This window comes from Myotis yumanensis, unplaced genomic scaffold (assembly GCF_028538775.1).
Source record: "Myotis yumanensis isolate MYYU_CA2020_CCGP unplaced genomic scaffold, mMyoYum1.0.hap1 SCAF_1, whole genome shotgun sequence".
Taxonomy (NCBI): Eukaryota; Metazoa; Chordata; class Mammalia; order Chiroptera; family Vespertilionidae; genus Myotis; species Myotis yumanensis.
In genome coordinates, this window is record NW_027223752.1 from 46,245,536 (window position 1) to 46,259,787 (window position 14,252).

General features: G+C 38.2%; 2 protein-coding genes across 9 annotated transcripts in view; one reads left to right on the top strand and one right to left on the bottom strand.

Moving 5' to 3' along the window:
• Nucleotides 1-9,022, top strand: part of DDHD1 (DDHD domain containing 1) — a 79,521-nt gene extending 70,499 nt beyond the window's left edge. For 5 of the 8 annotated variants that reach the window (XM_070419482.1, XM_070419487.1, XM_070419485.1 and 2 more), the window contains 2 exons: nucleotides 1,198-1,281; nucleotides 6,366-9,022. In XM_070419482.1, coding sequence (XP_070275583.1) covers nucleotides 1,198-1,281; nucleotides 6,366-6,547 — 266 coding nt within the window. In that variant the 3' untranslated portion in view covers nucleotides 6,548-9,022. The remainder of the gene's footprint in view (nucleotides 1-1,197; nucleotides 1,282-6,365) is intronic. The other 3 variants (XM_070419484.1, XM_070419488.1, XM_070419489.1) reach the window with 1 other exon arrangement.
• A 3,306-nt stretch (nucleotides 9,023-12,328) lies between these two features.
• LOC139002732 (small ribosomal subunit protein eS27-like) lies at nucleotides 12,329-12,580 on the bottom strand. Its single transcript, XM_070403806.1, has one exon. It carries the CDS (start codon nucleotides 12,578-12,580, stop codon nucleotides 12,329-12,331), a length of 252 nt encoding a protein of 83 aa, XP_070259907.1.
• Between the last annotated feature and the right edge of the window lie 1,672 nt (nucleotides 12,581-14,252).

Below are 14,252 nucleotides of genomic sequence, written 5' to 3' on the forward strand. Positions count from 1 at the left end.
AATGTTAATGCACAACAAAGAGCTAGTAAATAGTGGGATGAATGAGGGAACAAAAAGAGCAGCGTATGTAGCACAAGAGAAAGGATGATAAAGACAGAGAGAATCTATAGAATCTGAGGGAGGAAAACTATTCTTTAGTGTTTGTTTGTTTTTTAACATAGTAATATTCAAAATGGTAAGAGAGAAACCTATTCTTTCAGGACACCCGTGAATAGAGGTGCTTAGCTGTACTGCATCATTTATTTTGATAGCTTAACAAAATACATTTGCTGTTATTCTTATATATAAATTCTTTGTTAGGCCTAATGGTAAATTTCTTGTCAACTATACACACAATTAAATCTGAGATAATCATGAATCTTAGTTGCATATATTCATCTCTAGATATAGATATAACTATTAAAATTGGACCACTACTCCTATAGTAGAATTCTGTCTTTTAAATCAAATCCTCAAGATTTGCCTTACTAATTCTTGGACTTGCTTCAAAGATATATTCTTCTGTGTAATCCAGATTGAAACAAATTTCTTAAGTCTTAATTGCTATTTTGGCTGTCTCTTGCAAATCATAAAACTTGCTCAAGTCTTCCTTTTTGAATTTGGTTATTGTGATTAGGTAATTCTGGCTTCTTTCCTTCTTTCTGCTCACCTTCATTGCCTCGATTCTTCTCCATAACCTTTATTCTGAAGCTACCAACTTTGATTCTCTCTTTCTTTGAAGGTAAGATGGACACAGGCTTTGAGATCAATCAGGGTTTCTCTCTTTGAAAAGTAAGTTCTATCAGTTGTCATCAAGTTGATGGCACTAACTATTCTTCATTTCTTTTTAAAAAGTCTAGGTTTATTCCTAGTGGTTTCACTACTTCATTTCTTATGCTCCCCCGTGTTTGTAACATGAAAAAGAAAGGTCTGTTTCTTTTAGCATTGTTTTCCCTCTATATCAGAACTTAAATGAACTAGACATTTTGGGGGTATCTGGATGTTAACAGATTATGACATTATATTTCAAAATTAATTAGGCTTACATTTTCCATGAAAGAAATCTTTACAAACATCAAAATGTGTACTTCTTTATGTATGCTAGGTTCAGTCGGCTTATTTGGGAGGACTGTTCTAACTTTTGGCCACTGCATCATTGAAGGCCATTTATAGCTATCAGCCAATACTTTACAGCATCTTGTGTTTTTTTTTTCACAGATTTCAGACTTCAGGAGTCGTTCTTAAATCTCCCACATCTTCTTTTTCCGGAAAATGTAATGCAGAATAAAGATAATACCCTCGGTATGGTATACGTTAGGAATAGCATTCAGAATACTATGAAAATGATCTACTTAGAGAGTTCTGCTCATTGGAAAATTGAATTACTTCTCCTATGAAATCAGCCTATACACTATTTTATGTGTACTTTCTACTATGTATTTTCTAATCTTAAATGGTAGTGATCCTGAAACCCAACTGTTGATTAGTGCCTTATGTGCTAAAATATATGATGCTCCTATATATTCCTACAGAGAAGGAACCTTTTAGAGAGGGAGAAAAGCATAAGCCATTTTTTCCTTCTCTGTTGTCCTAAAGGCTTCACTATACTTTTTATGTACTACACTAGATGTAAAAGGTTTTCATAGCATCAAGGATGTAGTTATATCTAGCTATTTCAGATATTAGTAACACTACCACTTAGGGCCGATACTAAGTATTTCATAGCTGTTATCTCATTTCAGTACAAATATAGGGTGTCCCCCAAAAATGTATACATACTTTAATAGCTGATAGCTCAATTTTGAAAATAAAATGTATTTTAATAAACACTGCATTTAAAATTATTCAAAGTGTGTATACATTTTTTAAGACACCCTGTATTTAATATTCTTTTGAAAGGTAGATTTGCTTAAAAAAATTAGTATTGGATGCAAGAGATGTTTTCATTCTCTTTCAGCAGATTCTAAATATCATGAAGGATTAATATTGGCAGTTTAAATTATTTTTATCAATTAACTTTTCATTCCTTTTTCCACAACTCCTTACTTTTTCCATTTTTTTTTAAATAGTGTATTTTGTCTTTAACAAAAGACGTTACAGGTTTTTCTTTGGATGTTTTAACTATATCTAAATTTATAATTTCTGTATTTAATTGCTTACTTTTTTTTCTGTTTTCAAAACAACTCTTACTTGATACAAGTTTCAAAACTGTTTTAGTATAACAAGCTGATTTCATTTTGTTTGTGCTTGTTTCTTCCTAGCCACAGTTTGTGTTGATCTAACTCAGTGAATTCCCCTCAAGAAATGAGTTTATGAAAGTGCTCACTCTGGTCTCTGCTCATGTAATTGTTATTTACGTAAAGAAATAATTCAACTTGTGCTTTTTGCATATTTAGAGAAAGGAAAATCAATCTACTCATACATTTGTCCTGCATTCAAGCAGCCATTATATCCATTGTCTTAAAGCCTTCCCAACTCCATAAGCCATTAGACCACTAATCTAAGCACAGCACTGAGGGCACTTCCCTTCACACTGGTGTGGACTGCAGACATTTGCTTTGGGGAGTAGGGGAGGAAATGTGTTCATCTGCATGACTCCCCAGGAAAGAAAATAATCCATGTTTTAAAGCATATAAGCAAACTGCTGATGATTATTAAAAGCCAACATTTTTTTCTCATTTTTACTTCTCTTCAGCTGTTCAGGAATCTCATTCTTTTCTTTGTGAATAGGAGAATTCTAGAACTTAGTCATCCAAGAAAGAGAAAGGAGGACAAAGTGACGATTTTATGTTCTTTTTCTCTTTGACCTAACTCAGTGAGAGAAACTAGGGAAAAACTACTATGCTGTGTTATGCTGCCTATTCTTTATATGGTAACTAGAGGCCCGGTGCATGAAATCTGTGCACTGGAAGGGGGTGGTCCCTCAGCCTGGCCTGTGCCCTCTTGCAGTCTAGGACTCCTCGCTCCTTACCACCCGCCTGCTCACTGCTCATTACCACTCGGCTCACTGCCGTGGAGGTGGGAGAGGCTCCCGCCACTGCTGCTGCACTTGCCAGCCGTGAGCCTGGCTTCTGGCTGAGCAGTGCTCCAGCTGTGGGAGCACACTGACCACCAGGGGGCAGCTCCTGCATTGAGCGTCTGCTCCCTGGTGGTCAGTGCACATCATAGTGAACAGTTGTTCTGGTCATTCCACCATAACGGTCGCTGGGCTTTTATTATATAGATAATAGGAAAGTAGGTCCATGGCAATTCCAGGTAGATTTGGGCCCACTTTGGGCAAGACATCTCACAGCACATACAGAGTGGAACAAAAGTAGGTGTACAGTTGTTTGTATGGAAAACAGTGCAATAATTAATAAATACTAATACAAGATTAAACTGTTTTTGCATATTCACAACTATAAACCTACTTTTCCCCACCCTGTATAGAATGGTGCTGTCCTGTAGAATCTCAGTCCCTTGGGAAATCTCTATACACAGGAGAGAGAAGGTGAGACATAAGCCCATCTAATTCTATCCACCCACCTGCAGAATCAACACAAATGTGTTAACCACACCAGCAGCCAGACTGCCTGGGGTAAACTGTTTAAGGAAGGTGCAAGACAAACAGTTTCATCAGGTACAAGCTGGCTACCTAGATCCCATTTGGTAGGGACACACTAAGATAAATAAAAAGGGATAGGGAGGGCCAGTCAGTTAACAATTATTAAAGTCCCCAGAGTCTAGGTCAGGGGTGGGCAAACTTTTTGACTCGAGGGCCACAATGGGTTCTTAAACTGGACCGGAGGGCCGGAACAAAAGCATGGATGGAGTGTTTGTGTGAACTAATATAAATTGAAAGTAAACATCATTACATAAAAGGGTACGTCTTTTTTTTTTTTTTTAGTTTTATTCATTTCAAACGGGCCGGATTCGGCCCGTGGGCCGTTGCCCACAGCTGGTCTAGGTGATAAGAATAACAAGGGCATATAATAGGGTAACAATTAAATTAGGCATTTCAGTGTCTAATATATGAAAGGCAGTGTTGCACATAAGAATAGCATAATAAGAATAAATTTTAGGTACATAATATTAAAGTGGAGCCAATAACACTTGTTATAACAAGAAAAGTCTCACACTCTAACTTTAAAACACAATTCAACTTAAGACTAGTTAGACTAGTAAGATTTTCTACAGTGGCATTTTAAAGGGAATTCTTAGAAGTTATTAGGTGGTTTTCACCAATATTCATTCATAGCTTTCCCATTTCTTCTGTTTCTCCTTTCCCTTTATAACTAACTTCACCTTGACTCTTTCTCATCATGCTTGAGAATTCCAGTTTCCTCTTTTATCATCTTCCTGTCTGTTGTGCCAGAATGTACCTACAATGTCACATGGAATACAGAAGATAAAAGATGCAGACATTACTACTCCACAGTTCCACATACGGCTTTCAACTATTTCTAATTTATGGGTTAGCTTATTATAATTTAAAATGAGGAAAATAACAGTTTAAAAAAACCTTATAAAAGCCTATGTTGATATATCTTACAAATGGTTTAATAACTAATTGGTATTTTGTGCTGCTGAAGTGTAAACCTTACTTGAGAATGCATAGATGGATCCATGGACATTTCTTGTCAGAAAAGAACAAATAAATAGAAAAGTAACAACTGTAGCCCTGGCCAGATAGCTCAGTTGTTAGAATGTTGTCCCCACACGCCAGGGTTGAAGGTTCAATCCCCAGTCAGGGCACATATAAGAATCAACCAATTAATGTGTAAGTAAGTAGAACTAAAAATTGATGTTTTTCTCTCCCTTCCTCTCTCTCTAAAATTAAAATTAAAAAAGGAAAAATAACAACTGTAGATGCATTTTTAAGTCACCAAAAGGTATTGTCACAAAATATTGTTAAAATAAGTATTTGCTAAACATTTAAATGAAATTATTCTCTATAATGATGTGGTTTTCTACATGCAGTTAACAAAGTCCCAGTATAAAACAAAACCCAACTTTTCTCCAGCCTCCTCCTCAATTTTTGCCAGTTTTCACTTTTCACATCCTCTGGCTCTGGACAAAGAGCAGACTTTGAATGTGAGTGGTAGTAACTTGGGTGTTTTTTGTTTTGAAGATGGACCCTTCAAAATACTGACTGTATGGCTCACTCACAATTTTAAAAGAGTTAGTTCCTGAAGATCAAAATACCGATTTTCTAAGTGTCTTTTCTCTAAGGATTTATTAAATGAATTGATTGAAATTTTCCTATAATCTTGATTTGTTGTGATTTTTTTCTCTAACAGGTATTATAGGACTTTCTGTGGATTTTAGAAAAGATTTGATTAAATTCACTGAATCGTTGAGTGCAGCATTGTTAAAAAGGAAGTCCTTCCTCCCAAGAATCAGCACTCTTCCTCCCAGTTTAACGTTCCCAGCCACAGCAGACATTTATTGAGCAAATGTATGTTCCCCATGTTAGGCTCTGCTAACTGGACAAAATCTAAACTGCCAAGTGGGGAAGAAAACTGTGGCACTGTAAAAAGATGGTTATCTTCTAGTGCAGTGGTTCTCAACCTTCTGGCCCTTTAAATACAGTTCCTCATGTTGTGACCCAACCATAAAATTATTTTCGTTGCTACTTCATAACTGTAATGTTGCTACTGTTATGAATCGTAATGTAAATATCTGATATGCAGGATGGTCTTAGGCAACCCCTGTGAAAGGTTGTTCGACCGCCAAAGGGGTCACAACCCACAGGTTGAGAACCGCTGTTCTAGTGTATCCCCCAGAGCCTTGGAGGGGCCATTAGTGACATGTTGCACTCCCACAGCTATTGCTGCATGTAAGCTGGCCCATAATTCTGCAGGAGGGCTGCTTTCCTTATTCTACAGGTTAGGCACAAGGGAAAGCCAGCATTTGAGCCCAGTTTGTTTTACCCTAAATATACCAAGTGAAAAATTTTTAATTTTAGAGAGAGAAGGGAGGGGGAGAGAAAAATCATCATCAATCGGCTGCCTCCTGCACAGCCCCTACTAGGGATCAATCCTGCAACCCGGGCGTGTGCCCTGACCAGGAATGGAAACATGACCTTCTTGTTCATGGGTTGACGCTCAACCACTAAGCCACACCGGCCTGGCAGTGAATTTTTGTTTGTTTTCTTCAATTATTATTCCATATTAACCTGGGCACACAAAGAAAGGACTCACCACATAGAATCCTGAGGTAATAAGGCTCTTCTGAGTGTTTTTCCCATGTAATTAGAGTGGCAAGTCACTTTAAAATATATATACATATTTATCATTAGAAGAATCACTTCTATTAGCTAAATTTTTATCCTCAACTCATAAGTCTATATGGAACCTATTTTATTGTAATATTTATTTGTTTATTTTATTTTATTTTTTTTTTAGTGGAATTGGATCACAGAATTGACTTTGAACTCAGAGAAGGACTTGTGGAGAGCCGCTATTGGTCAGCTGTCACGTCACATACTGCCTATTGGTCATCCTTGGATGTTGCCCTCTTTCTTTTAACCTTCATGTACAAACATGAGCACGATAATAATGCAAAACCCGATTTAGATCCAATTTGAACTTGTGAAGGACATTAATGGCCCAATAATGATTTTTTTCTATTAAAATATGTGTGTCAAGATACAGATTTCAGGTTTAAGTATGTTTCAGTTTTGTTTAGAGCAAGAAATATTTGAATTTAAAAGCACTTTATTTTATTTAAAAACAAGACATTTTTCAGTCCAAAAGAAGTAATTTACAATTTTCATCATTTTAATTATGAGTCTGATAGAACCCCCTGCAGAGAATCAAGCAAGACTTGGAAGTAAGGAACATTTGGGTGAACTTCAAGGTTATAAATCACAATCTAATTTCTCCCAAATATAAAGGCATATTAATGGGTCGAATGTAATGTATTAACCAAAATATGTTATAAGTCTAAAATGGTCATGATGTAGTATATTGTATGTAAAGATCATAAGGTGGTATCATTGTTTTAGATTTCCACAATTCCTTTGAAAGAAGAGTATAACATTTAATATTTTGAATTTAACTTGTAGCAAAACTAATGCTAAAAAAGAAACAATATTTGGACTACTGTATTTATAATTTATTATCTCTGACAAATTGCTTTATTTCAATGTATGAAACATTACTTTTTTAAATGTTTTCTTTGAACAATTTAAGAAAAACATTTATTTTCTAAAGTGTTAAGACCTTTTTTTTCAGAACGTCATCTTTGTACTCTTCAGATGAATATATAGACACTGTGGCATACCTTGAGTATTTTTTTTTTCATTAAAAACTTGTAGTTTCACACAAATAACACTAGTTGAATTATTTTGAAAAAAAAACAACTTTTTATTATGTCACATGTATCTCAGAGAAAACTAAAGTCTTCTAAACTTAACATAGTACTCCACAAGGAGTACATTTCATTAACTTTATTGGAAAATTTAGTAAACTTCTTTGGAATCAAGAGTATGACAACTATTTTAAATATATAAACATCTATGTGCCAAACAGCATATATAAAGGGACAGAGTGCCACTAACAGGTTCTATTTTAAAAGTGTTTCAGAAAACATGATTGAGACATAAGGCACAATAGATCAGAATTCCAAGGCATTAGAAGAGTTTTCCTCAGCTTAATCATTTCCACAGTGCTTTTCATCTGAGGAGCTCAAAGTGCTTTAAGAGTTAGTAATCTATGTAGTAGCTCCTCAAGGTAAGTAAATGAGTGTTTTTCTCATGTTACATGCTAATACACTAAGGCACCAAAACATGTAAAGTGCCTTGAATTAGATAACAGAGCAAATCAGAAGAGCTCAGATTGAAGCCAGACCATATTCTTTGATAGCAGTGACTAATAATTCACAGGTTACCTCTTAGTAGTTTGCAAACAGTAACAGAAGTTGCAATTCATAATTTGGAGAAATGGCTGACGCTAATATTTTACTCTGCTTGTCTTACACGTTCTTGGGTTCTCACACACAAAGGAAGAGTCACCTAGAGGGGATCAGTAGCCGTCTCTGCCACAACCATCCCTCACTTCTGAGTGGCTTCCACTAGGTTCCACTTAAGGTGCTGTCTTCACTTACCGCACAAGGATCTTTCTAGCTTCCAGAAACCGTTAGCCTGGTGCACAGTTGGCCAATTGCACATCTCGCCTTCTTTCTTTATAAGGCAGTGGGATCTGTGGCTTACCTGTAGGTTTTACTCAGCACCATCAGTCCTCTTGTCTATTTTGGCCTTTCGTTGAATTTGCACAACATAAAACACTCCTTTTTAATGTTTAAAAAGATTCCAAGGCTCCATGACCAAATAAGTGACTAAGAAACCCTTGCTCTAAAAGGCTTTTGATGAGATCTTAGCAAAGCTGAGGTAATCTCTTCTGAATTTAGAGATTCCTGTGAACTCAGGTCATTTTCATACCCCGCTTATTTCCTAGGTCTAACTTAGTTCTCAGGAAAGTTAAACGCATCTCATATGACTGTTATTAAATGCGCTTGAGCATACGTTGCTGTGGGTGGTATGGCACTCAAATGCCTAAGAGCTTTAAGGAATTCATTCTTAACCACTAGAGTGCAAAGAGCCCTTTTTACCTGAGAAGAAAGTCTATCAAACATTTAAGTTTAATATTGAGTAAAAAGAAAATTATATTTCCATAACTGTAGGAATATATCTGTTTCCCTTTTTTCATAGTCAGAAAACAAAATCAAACTTAACCACATGGAATTTGAATCCTTGAAAGGAACAACATTCAAAACTCCCTTTTTAAAATGAGATATTCCAGATTACTGGACAGGTGTTTTGTTTTCAGTTCATTACTTCATCCACAGAGATGGCAATTCTGATTTCACGGTACTCTTCTTGTTTCTATGTCTGCATGTTATCATGTAATGTACTTGTGTAATCTCAAGTAATATACAGAATATGTATGATTCTGGCTTTAGAAGCTAAGTCAGTTACTGAGTAACATTTTACAACTTTATTCCAGCAAGTACTAAATTGGCCAAAAATTTGTTTTTGATACCATTAAAAATTTATTCTCTATTTTGTGTATATGCTATGATGATTCTTCTGAATACTGGTTAGATCATTCAATTTTAATCCAGTTAGATTCCCCAGGGTTATTTAAACTTAAAATGAGAATGTTTTGGATTAAATCTTGCTTTATTTTTACTTTAAAATTAGCTTTTGCAAAAGCCTTTTCTTAGTTCATAACTTTATTTTCAATAGTAATTATACTTACAATCCAGTGTCACTGTGTTTTAAAACATAATTACAAAGTGTACTCTTTTCCAATAACTACTCCTTTATATGTGAAGCAAGCCATAGGAATCTTACGTTTTATTTATTTCTGTCAAACTGCATCTGTCAGCCTTTGAAAGTTCTCACACTAAACATGTTCTATGGAAGCCCTCAGTGACATGTAAACATTCATTCTTTTCCTTGCTGTGTTTCTATTGCGGGCTGAAGCATCCTGCTCTCCAAGGCATGGTTCAAAACCCCACGTCCCAGGTCTGTGTTCCTGCGAAGAGTAGACAGGAAAAGAAAAGTTGCCAGTGCAGTGTCACGGCCAGTGCCCCCATGCACTGCTGTGGATTCGGACCTACCCCAGGGGTTTCATTGGAAGGCCTGGAGTAGGGGAAATTAGTGAATTGCTCTTTGATTAATTACATTAGTTAATATTTCTGTCTTTCCAGCTACTAATAAGGCTTTGGGACAATGGCAGAAACTAATTTGAGTATGTTTTACTGTTGTTTTTTTAAATAATCTTTTGTTAGCATGGAAATGAGGGTAAAAAAAAGGGGGGGGGCTGTTAAAGAAGGGTCAGGGCAAAGTACAAAGAGGATATGGCAATCAGACACTGGAGAACTAGAATTTGACTAAACCGTGTGACTATTGGATAGTTGACTTCTGCGGTTATTCTCAAATTGCCTCTTATCTTGCTCTGCTGCCATCTCTAGGCCTCAGCCTCTGCCAGGAATCAGATGGTGCCCTGGCTGAATTGGAAACGCATGCATTAAATATTTTTGTGGTTAGGTATGGGCAGTATGTATAGTTCCCTGACGTTTTATAATCCTTTACCTACATGAAAAACAGAGAGCACACTTGGCAGGAAGCATCCCCATTGAACTCTGTTACCTCGAGGATGAGTCTAGGGAACTCCCACACCATCTCCCTCATTTCTCCTTTTGCATCAGCCAAGGGCAGAAGGAAGTTACCAAGGAAATGTTTATAGTGTTGAGCTTAGGGTAGTACTAGTGTACAGAATGGCAGGATACAGGATTTCATCTCAAAGGTCTCAGTTTGTAAACATTCGTGCTGTGATGGGAACAGCCCGGGTTATGTATGTCCTGTTTCATACTTGAGTGGATGTTTGTGATCATTTTCCAAAAATCTTAAAATTTCAGTGTTAGAACAAATTTTAGAGGTCATCTAGTCCAACCCTGTTGTTTTTTTAAAATATATTTTTATTGATTTCAGAGAGGAAAGGAGAGGGAGAGAGGTAGAAATATCAATGATGAGAGAGAACCATTAATTGGCTGCCTCCTGATTGCCCCACACTGTGGATTGAGCTCACAACCTGGGCATATGCCCTGATAGGGAATCGCTCAACCACTGAGCCACCACGCTGCACACCCTATTTTAGTTCCATGCAAGCATTTAAATAACATAGAGGTCATGAAAAGGAAAGTGATGGGATAGTACATTAGGTTCAGCCCAAAGATTCGATGAAAGACTGACTACACAACAGAAAGGGGGAAGTGGTGGAGTCTCCAAGGAAGAATATCATGAACAGCAGGATTCTGGAGCTGGAAGGGGTATAGAGATCATTTTCCAAAGCATGCTCTGCAGATGTTAACGTCATCTCAGACAATAAGTTGAGAAATGCCAGATTTAAAAGATTCCTTTACAGCAAGGCTTTGGGAGCCTTTGACACACTAAATGCAGTGTGAATCTGTCTGGTGCTATGAGGGAGGGAGGAGGGAAGGAAAGTTTTTCTAAACTTATTTAACCAGACTTTTTAAAAATTGGAATATACTTAGAAAATTGCTGACCACACTTATTTTCCTTATTACGAAGAGTCATCCCTTGGTGTGAATACTTCATTTGACAAGTGGCCCCTCCTACCTTTTAGGATCACATGGCCAGCCAAAGACAGAGTCAGAATTAGCACCTTGTCCTAATTGCCAGCTATGTCTAAGACCACACTGCCTATTTCCTTCCTCTGGTAGACAGGGAATTCCTAAAGGTAGAAATGGCCCCTCTGTTTTTGTGCCTCCTTCCTAATCTGTTGCTTTAGGTGCTGCAAACTCAGAATACCTCCAGGCTTGAGTTCCCTGGGGGTCCCGTCTATTCCCAGACCCTCTTGAAAGATGCCCTCCCTGGTCCATACAGCCTTCCTTTCAGTTTCAGACTCAGAGTACCCAGGAAAAAGAAAAGCAAAAGGGTGAAAAAATAAAAATGCCCAGGGAACATTGTGTTTTTCACTCCGGTGACCAACGCGAATTTGATAGGGAGACAGGTTGCATAGTGTAAAATCTTCAATGTTCCATTTATTCTCATGATGTTTATATGTAGCCTTTTATCAATGTATTATAAGCAGGACCCTTTTAAAACAGTTACAACATAGATTAACTAATAGGAATTTTAAGTTCTAAGTGCTACACATTTTGGAGAATGGGAGAAAAGGTTTTGCTGCTACTTGTGTGTATGTGTGTGTGTGTGTGTGTGTGTGTGTGTGTGTGTAGTGTGGGTGTGTGTGTGTTCTCCCCAAAAATAGTCTCTTGGCAAATCATTAGACTTTTCCTCTGTCTTTGTGTTTGAAGAAGGGTGGGAGTGTGCTTAGTATTGTCTGTTACCTTATGGTTTTTCATTTACACATAACAGGGTGCAACTTGCTTCCTCCCCACCCTGCAGTTGTCAGGATGTGTTGGAAAGCTATTCTTTAGGAAGATCACATCTGGTCTTCTGCTGGAGTCGGATGAAAACAAGTATATTAACACTTCACCTTTAATGCTCTCTCCTGCCAACATCAGATATCCATGAGCACCATTCATCTCTTCCCGTGACTGCACCCACACCCACTACCATCTCTGCTTGATCTCTTTCCTGTGAGCTTTTTGTTAAAGGTGTGACCATTTTCTGGTTCTGTGGCTGTCATAGTACATACAGATCTGCCAGGAAGAGCCTGGGGAGTCTTTTGCTCTTTGCTCGCAGGTACATTTCTCTGAAGCAGCTGGCACTGTGACTCTCCTGAGACCCTGAAGGTGTTTTCTTTTTTTATTTATTTCTTTTATCCAAAATGTGTTTATTGGGATGGTTTCCCACTCGTCTTGATTTAAGGTGCTTTTAGTGCTGCTTCCTTCTGAAGGGGCATCCTTCTGTAAGCCTTGCTTTTCCTCCTGTTGGCAGACAGAGAGCAGTGGAGCAACCAACCCACAAAACTACCGTTCGTGTGTGGCTACAGATGGCGGTGGTTTTATAGCATCCTGGGCATTTCACAGCCATGAAGTAGGAGCTGGGGCTCTGCACCAGGCGCTGCTGCTTGTGCTTCCTCTTCTCTTCCGGAGAGGGATGGAGGAGCTCCTTAGCGAGAGGCATATTGTCGTGGGGAGGTCGTCACCGCCTGAAAGGCGTGTTTTGTTTTCTCAGCTTCTGTGCCCTCTTCTTACCGTCACTCCCTTTCACAGTACTACTCGCTGTCCATGACTGTGGTACCAACTAAGAAAGTGGCCTTTTTCTTTTTCCTTTCCTTTGTTACCTTTCCTTTTTATTATTATTATTTTTAATATATTTTATTGATTTTTTACAGAGAGGACGGGAGAGGGATAGAGAGTTAGAAACATCAAGGAGAGAGAAACATCGATCAGCTGTCTCCTGCACACTCCCCACTGGGGATGTGGCCGCAACCAGGGTACATGCCCTTGACCAGAATCGAACCTGGGACCCTTGAGTCCAAAGGCTGGCGCTCTATCCACTGAGCCAACCCGGTTAGGGCTGTTACCTTTCCTTTTCAATAGTCAAGGCAGGTTAATTTTCTCAACTCCTCAGTTTTACTGAAGGATTATTCCTGTTTTTATCTCTGGAGTGATCAGTTTGGATGGGAAAAACACACACACACACACTGTAACTCTGATTTTAGAATTGTTGGAACTAGTACATGCACACTGAATAATTTCTTTTTGTTGTTGTTAATCCTCATCTGAGGATATTTTTTCCATTGATTTTTAGAGAGAATGGAAGGTAAGGAGGAAAGGAGAGAAAGAGAGAAACATGGATGCGAGAGAGAGACATCAATTGGTTGCCTCCCACACGCACGCTGCCTGGGGTCCGGGATCGAACCTGTGACCCTTGGGTGCATGAGCTGACACTCTAACTACTGGAGAACACTGAATAATTTTAAGGCAGTGAGAGGTAAGTATAATTTTCTGGATTATACTGTGTTTCTCTAGCCAAATTGGTCCGTTTGTCACCTCATTCACCAAAAGCAAGTAATTGTGCCTATAGTAAACAGCCTACACGAATAGGCTGATCTAAGCATTCTTGGGAATATAATCCTGACTACAGTTCCTGGTAATCCTCCCAAAAAGTTTATGAAGAATGAATATTAAAATCTACCTACTGATGAGCTATGGTCACCAACCTCCTAGGAGGGTTGGTGGCCGTGGTGGCACACTGCCTCGCTCAAGAACATCAGAGGATAAAGTATGCATATAGGAAAAGATGGACACATTCTGATCTTACAGAGTATAATCCATTCACAACTTCTCAGTTCAGGCTTCAAAAGATGATGTAGTTCTCAGGCTAATCTGAACGTGGGTTGACTAGTGGGAAATCAAGCCCAAAAACCCATGCAGATTGCAACTGCTGCTGCATCTCCATTTACCTTCCCATTCCCCACCCTTTGTGTGGCACCAGACTGACTGACAATGGGATTTTTTAAATTATATTTTTATTGATTTCAGAGAAGAAGGGAGAGGGAGAGATAGAAACATCAATGATGAGAGAGAATCATTGATCAGCTGCCTCCTGTACACCCCCCACTGGGATCAGCCTTCAACCCAGGCAAGTGCCCTGACTGGGAATAGAACTGTGACCTCCTGAGTCATAGGTTGATGCTCAACCTCCTAAACACACCAGCTGGCTGAACAGTGGGATTTTAGATGCATGTAAGAACCCAGGAACTACAGTGCTAGACAAGGTCATTCCCTGAAATGGTGGTATTAGATTGGAAATGTCCAGGATGTAGGGATTACGTAAAATTGAGGTGGAA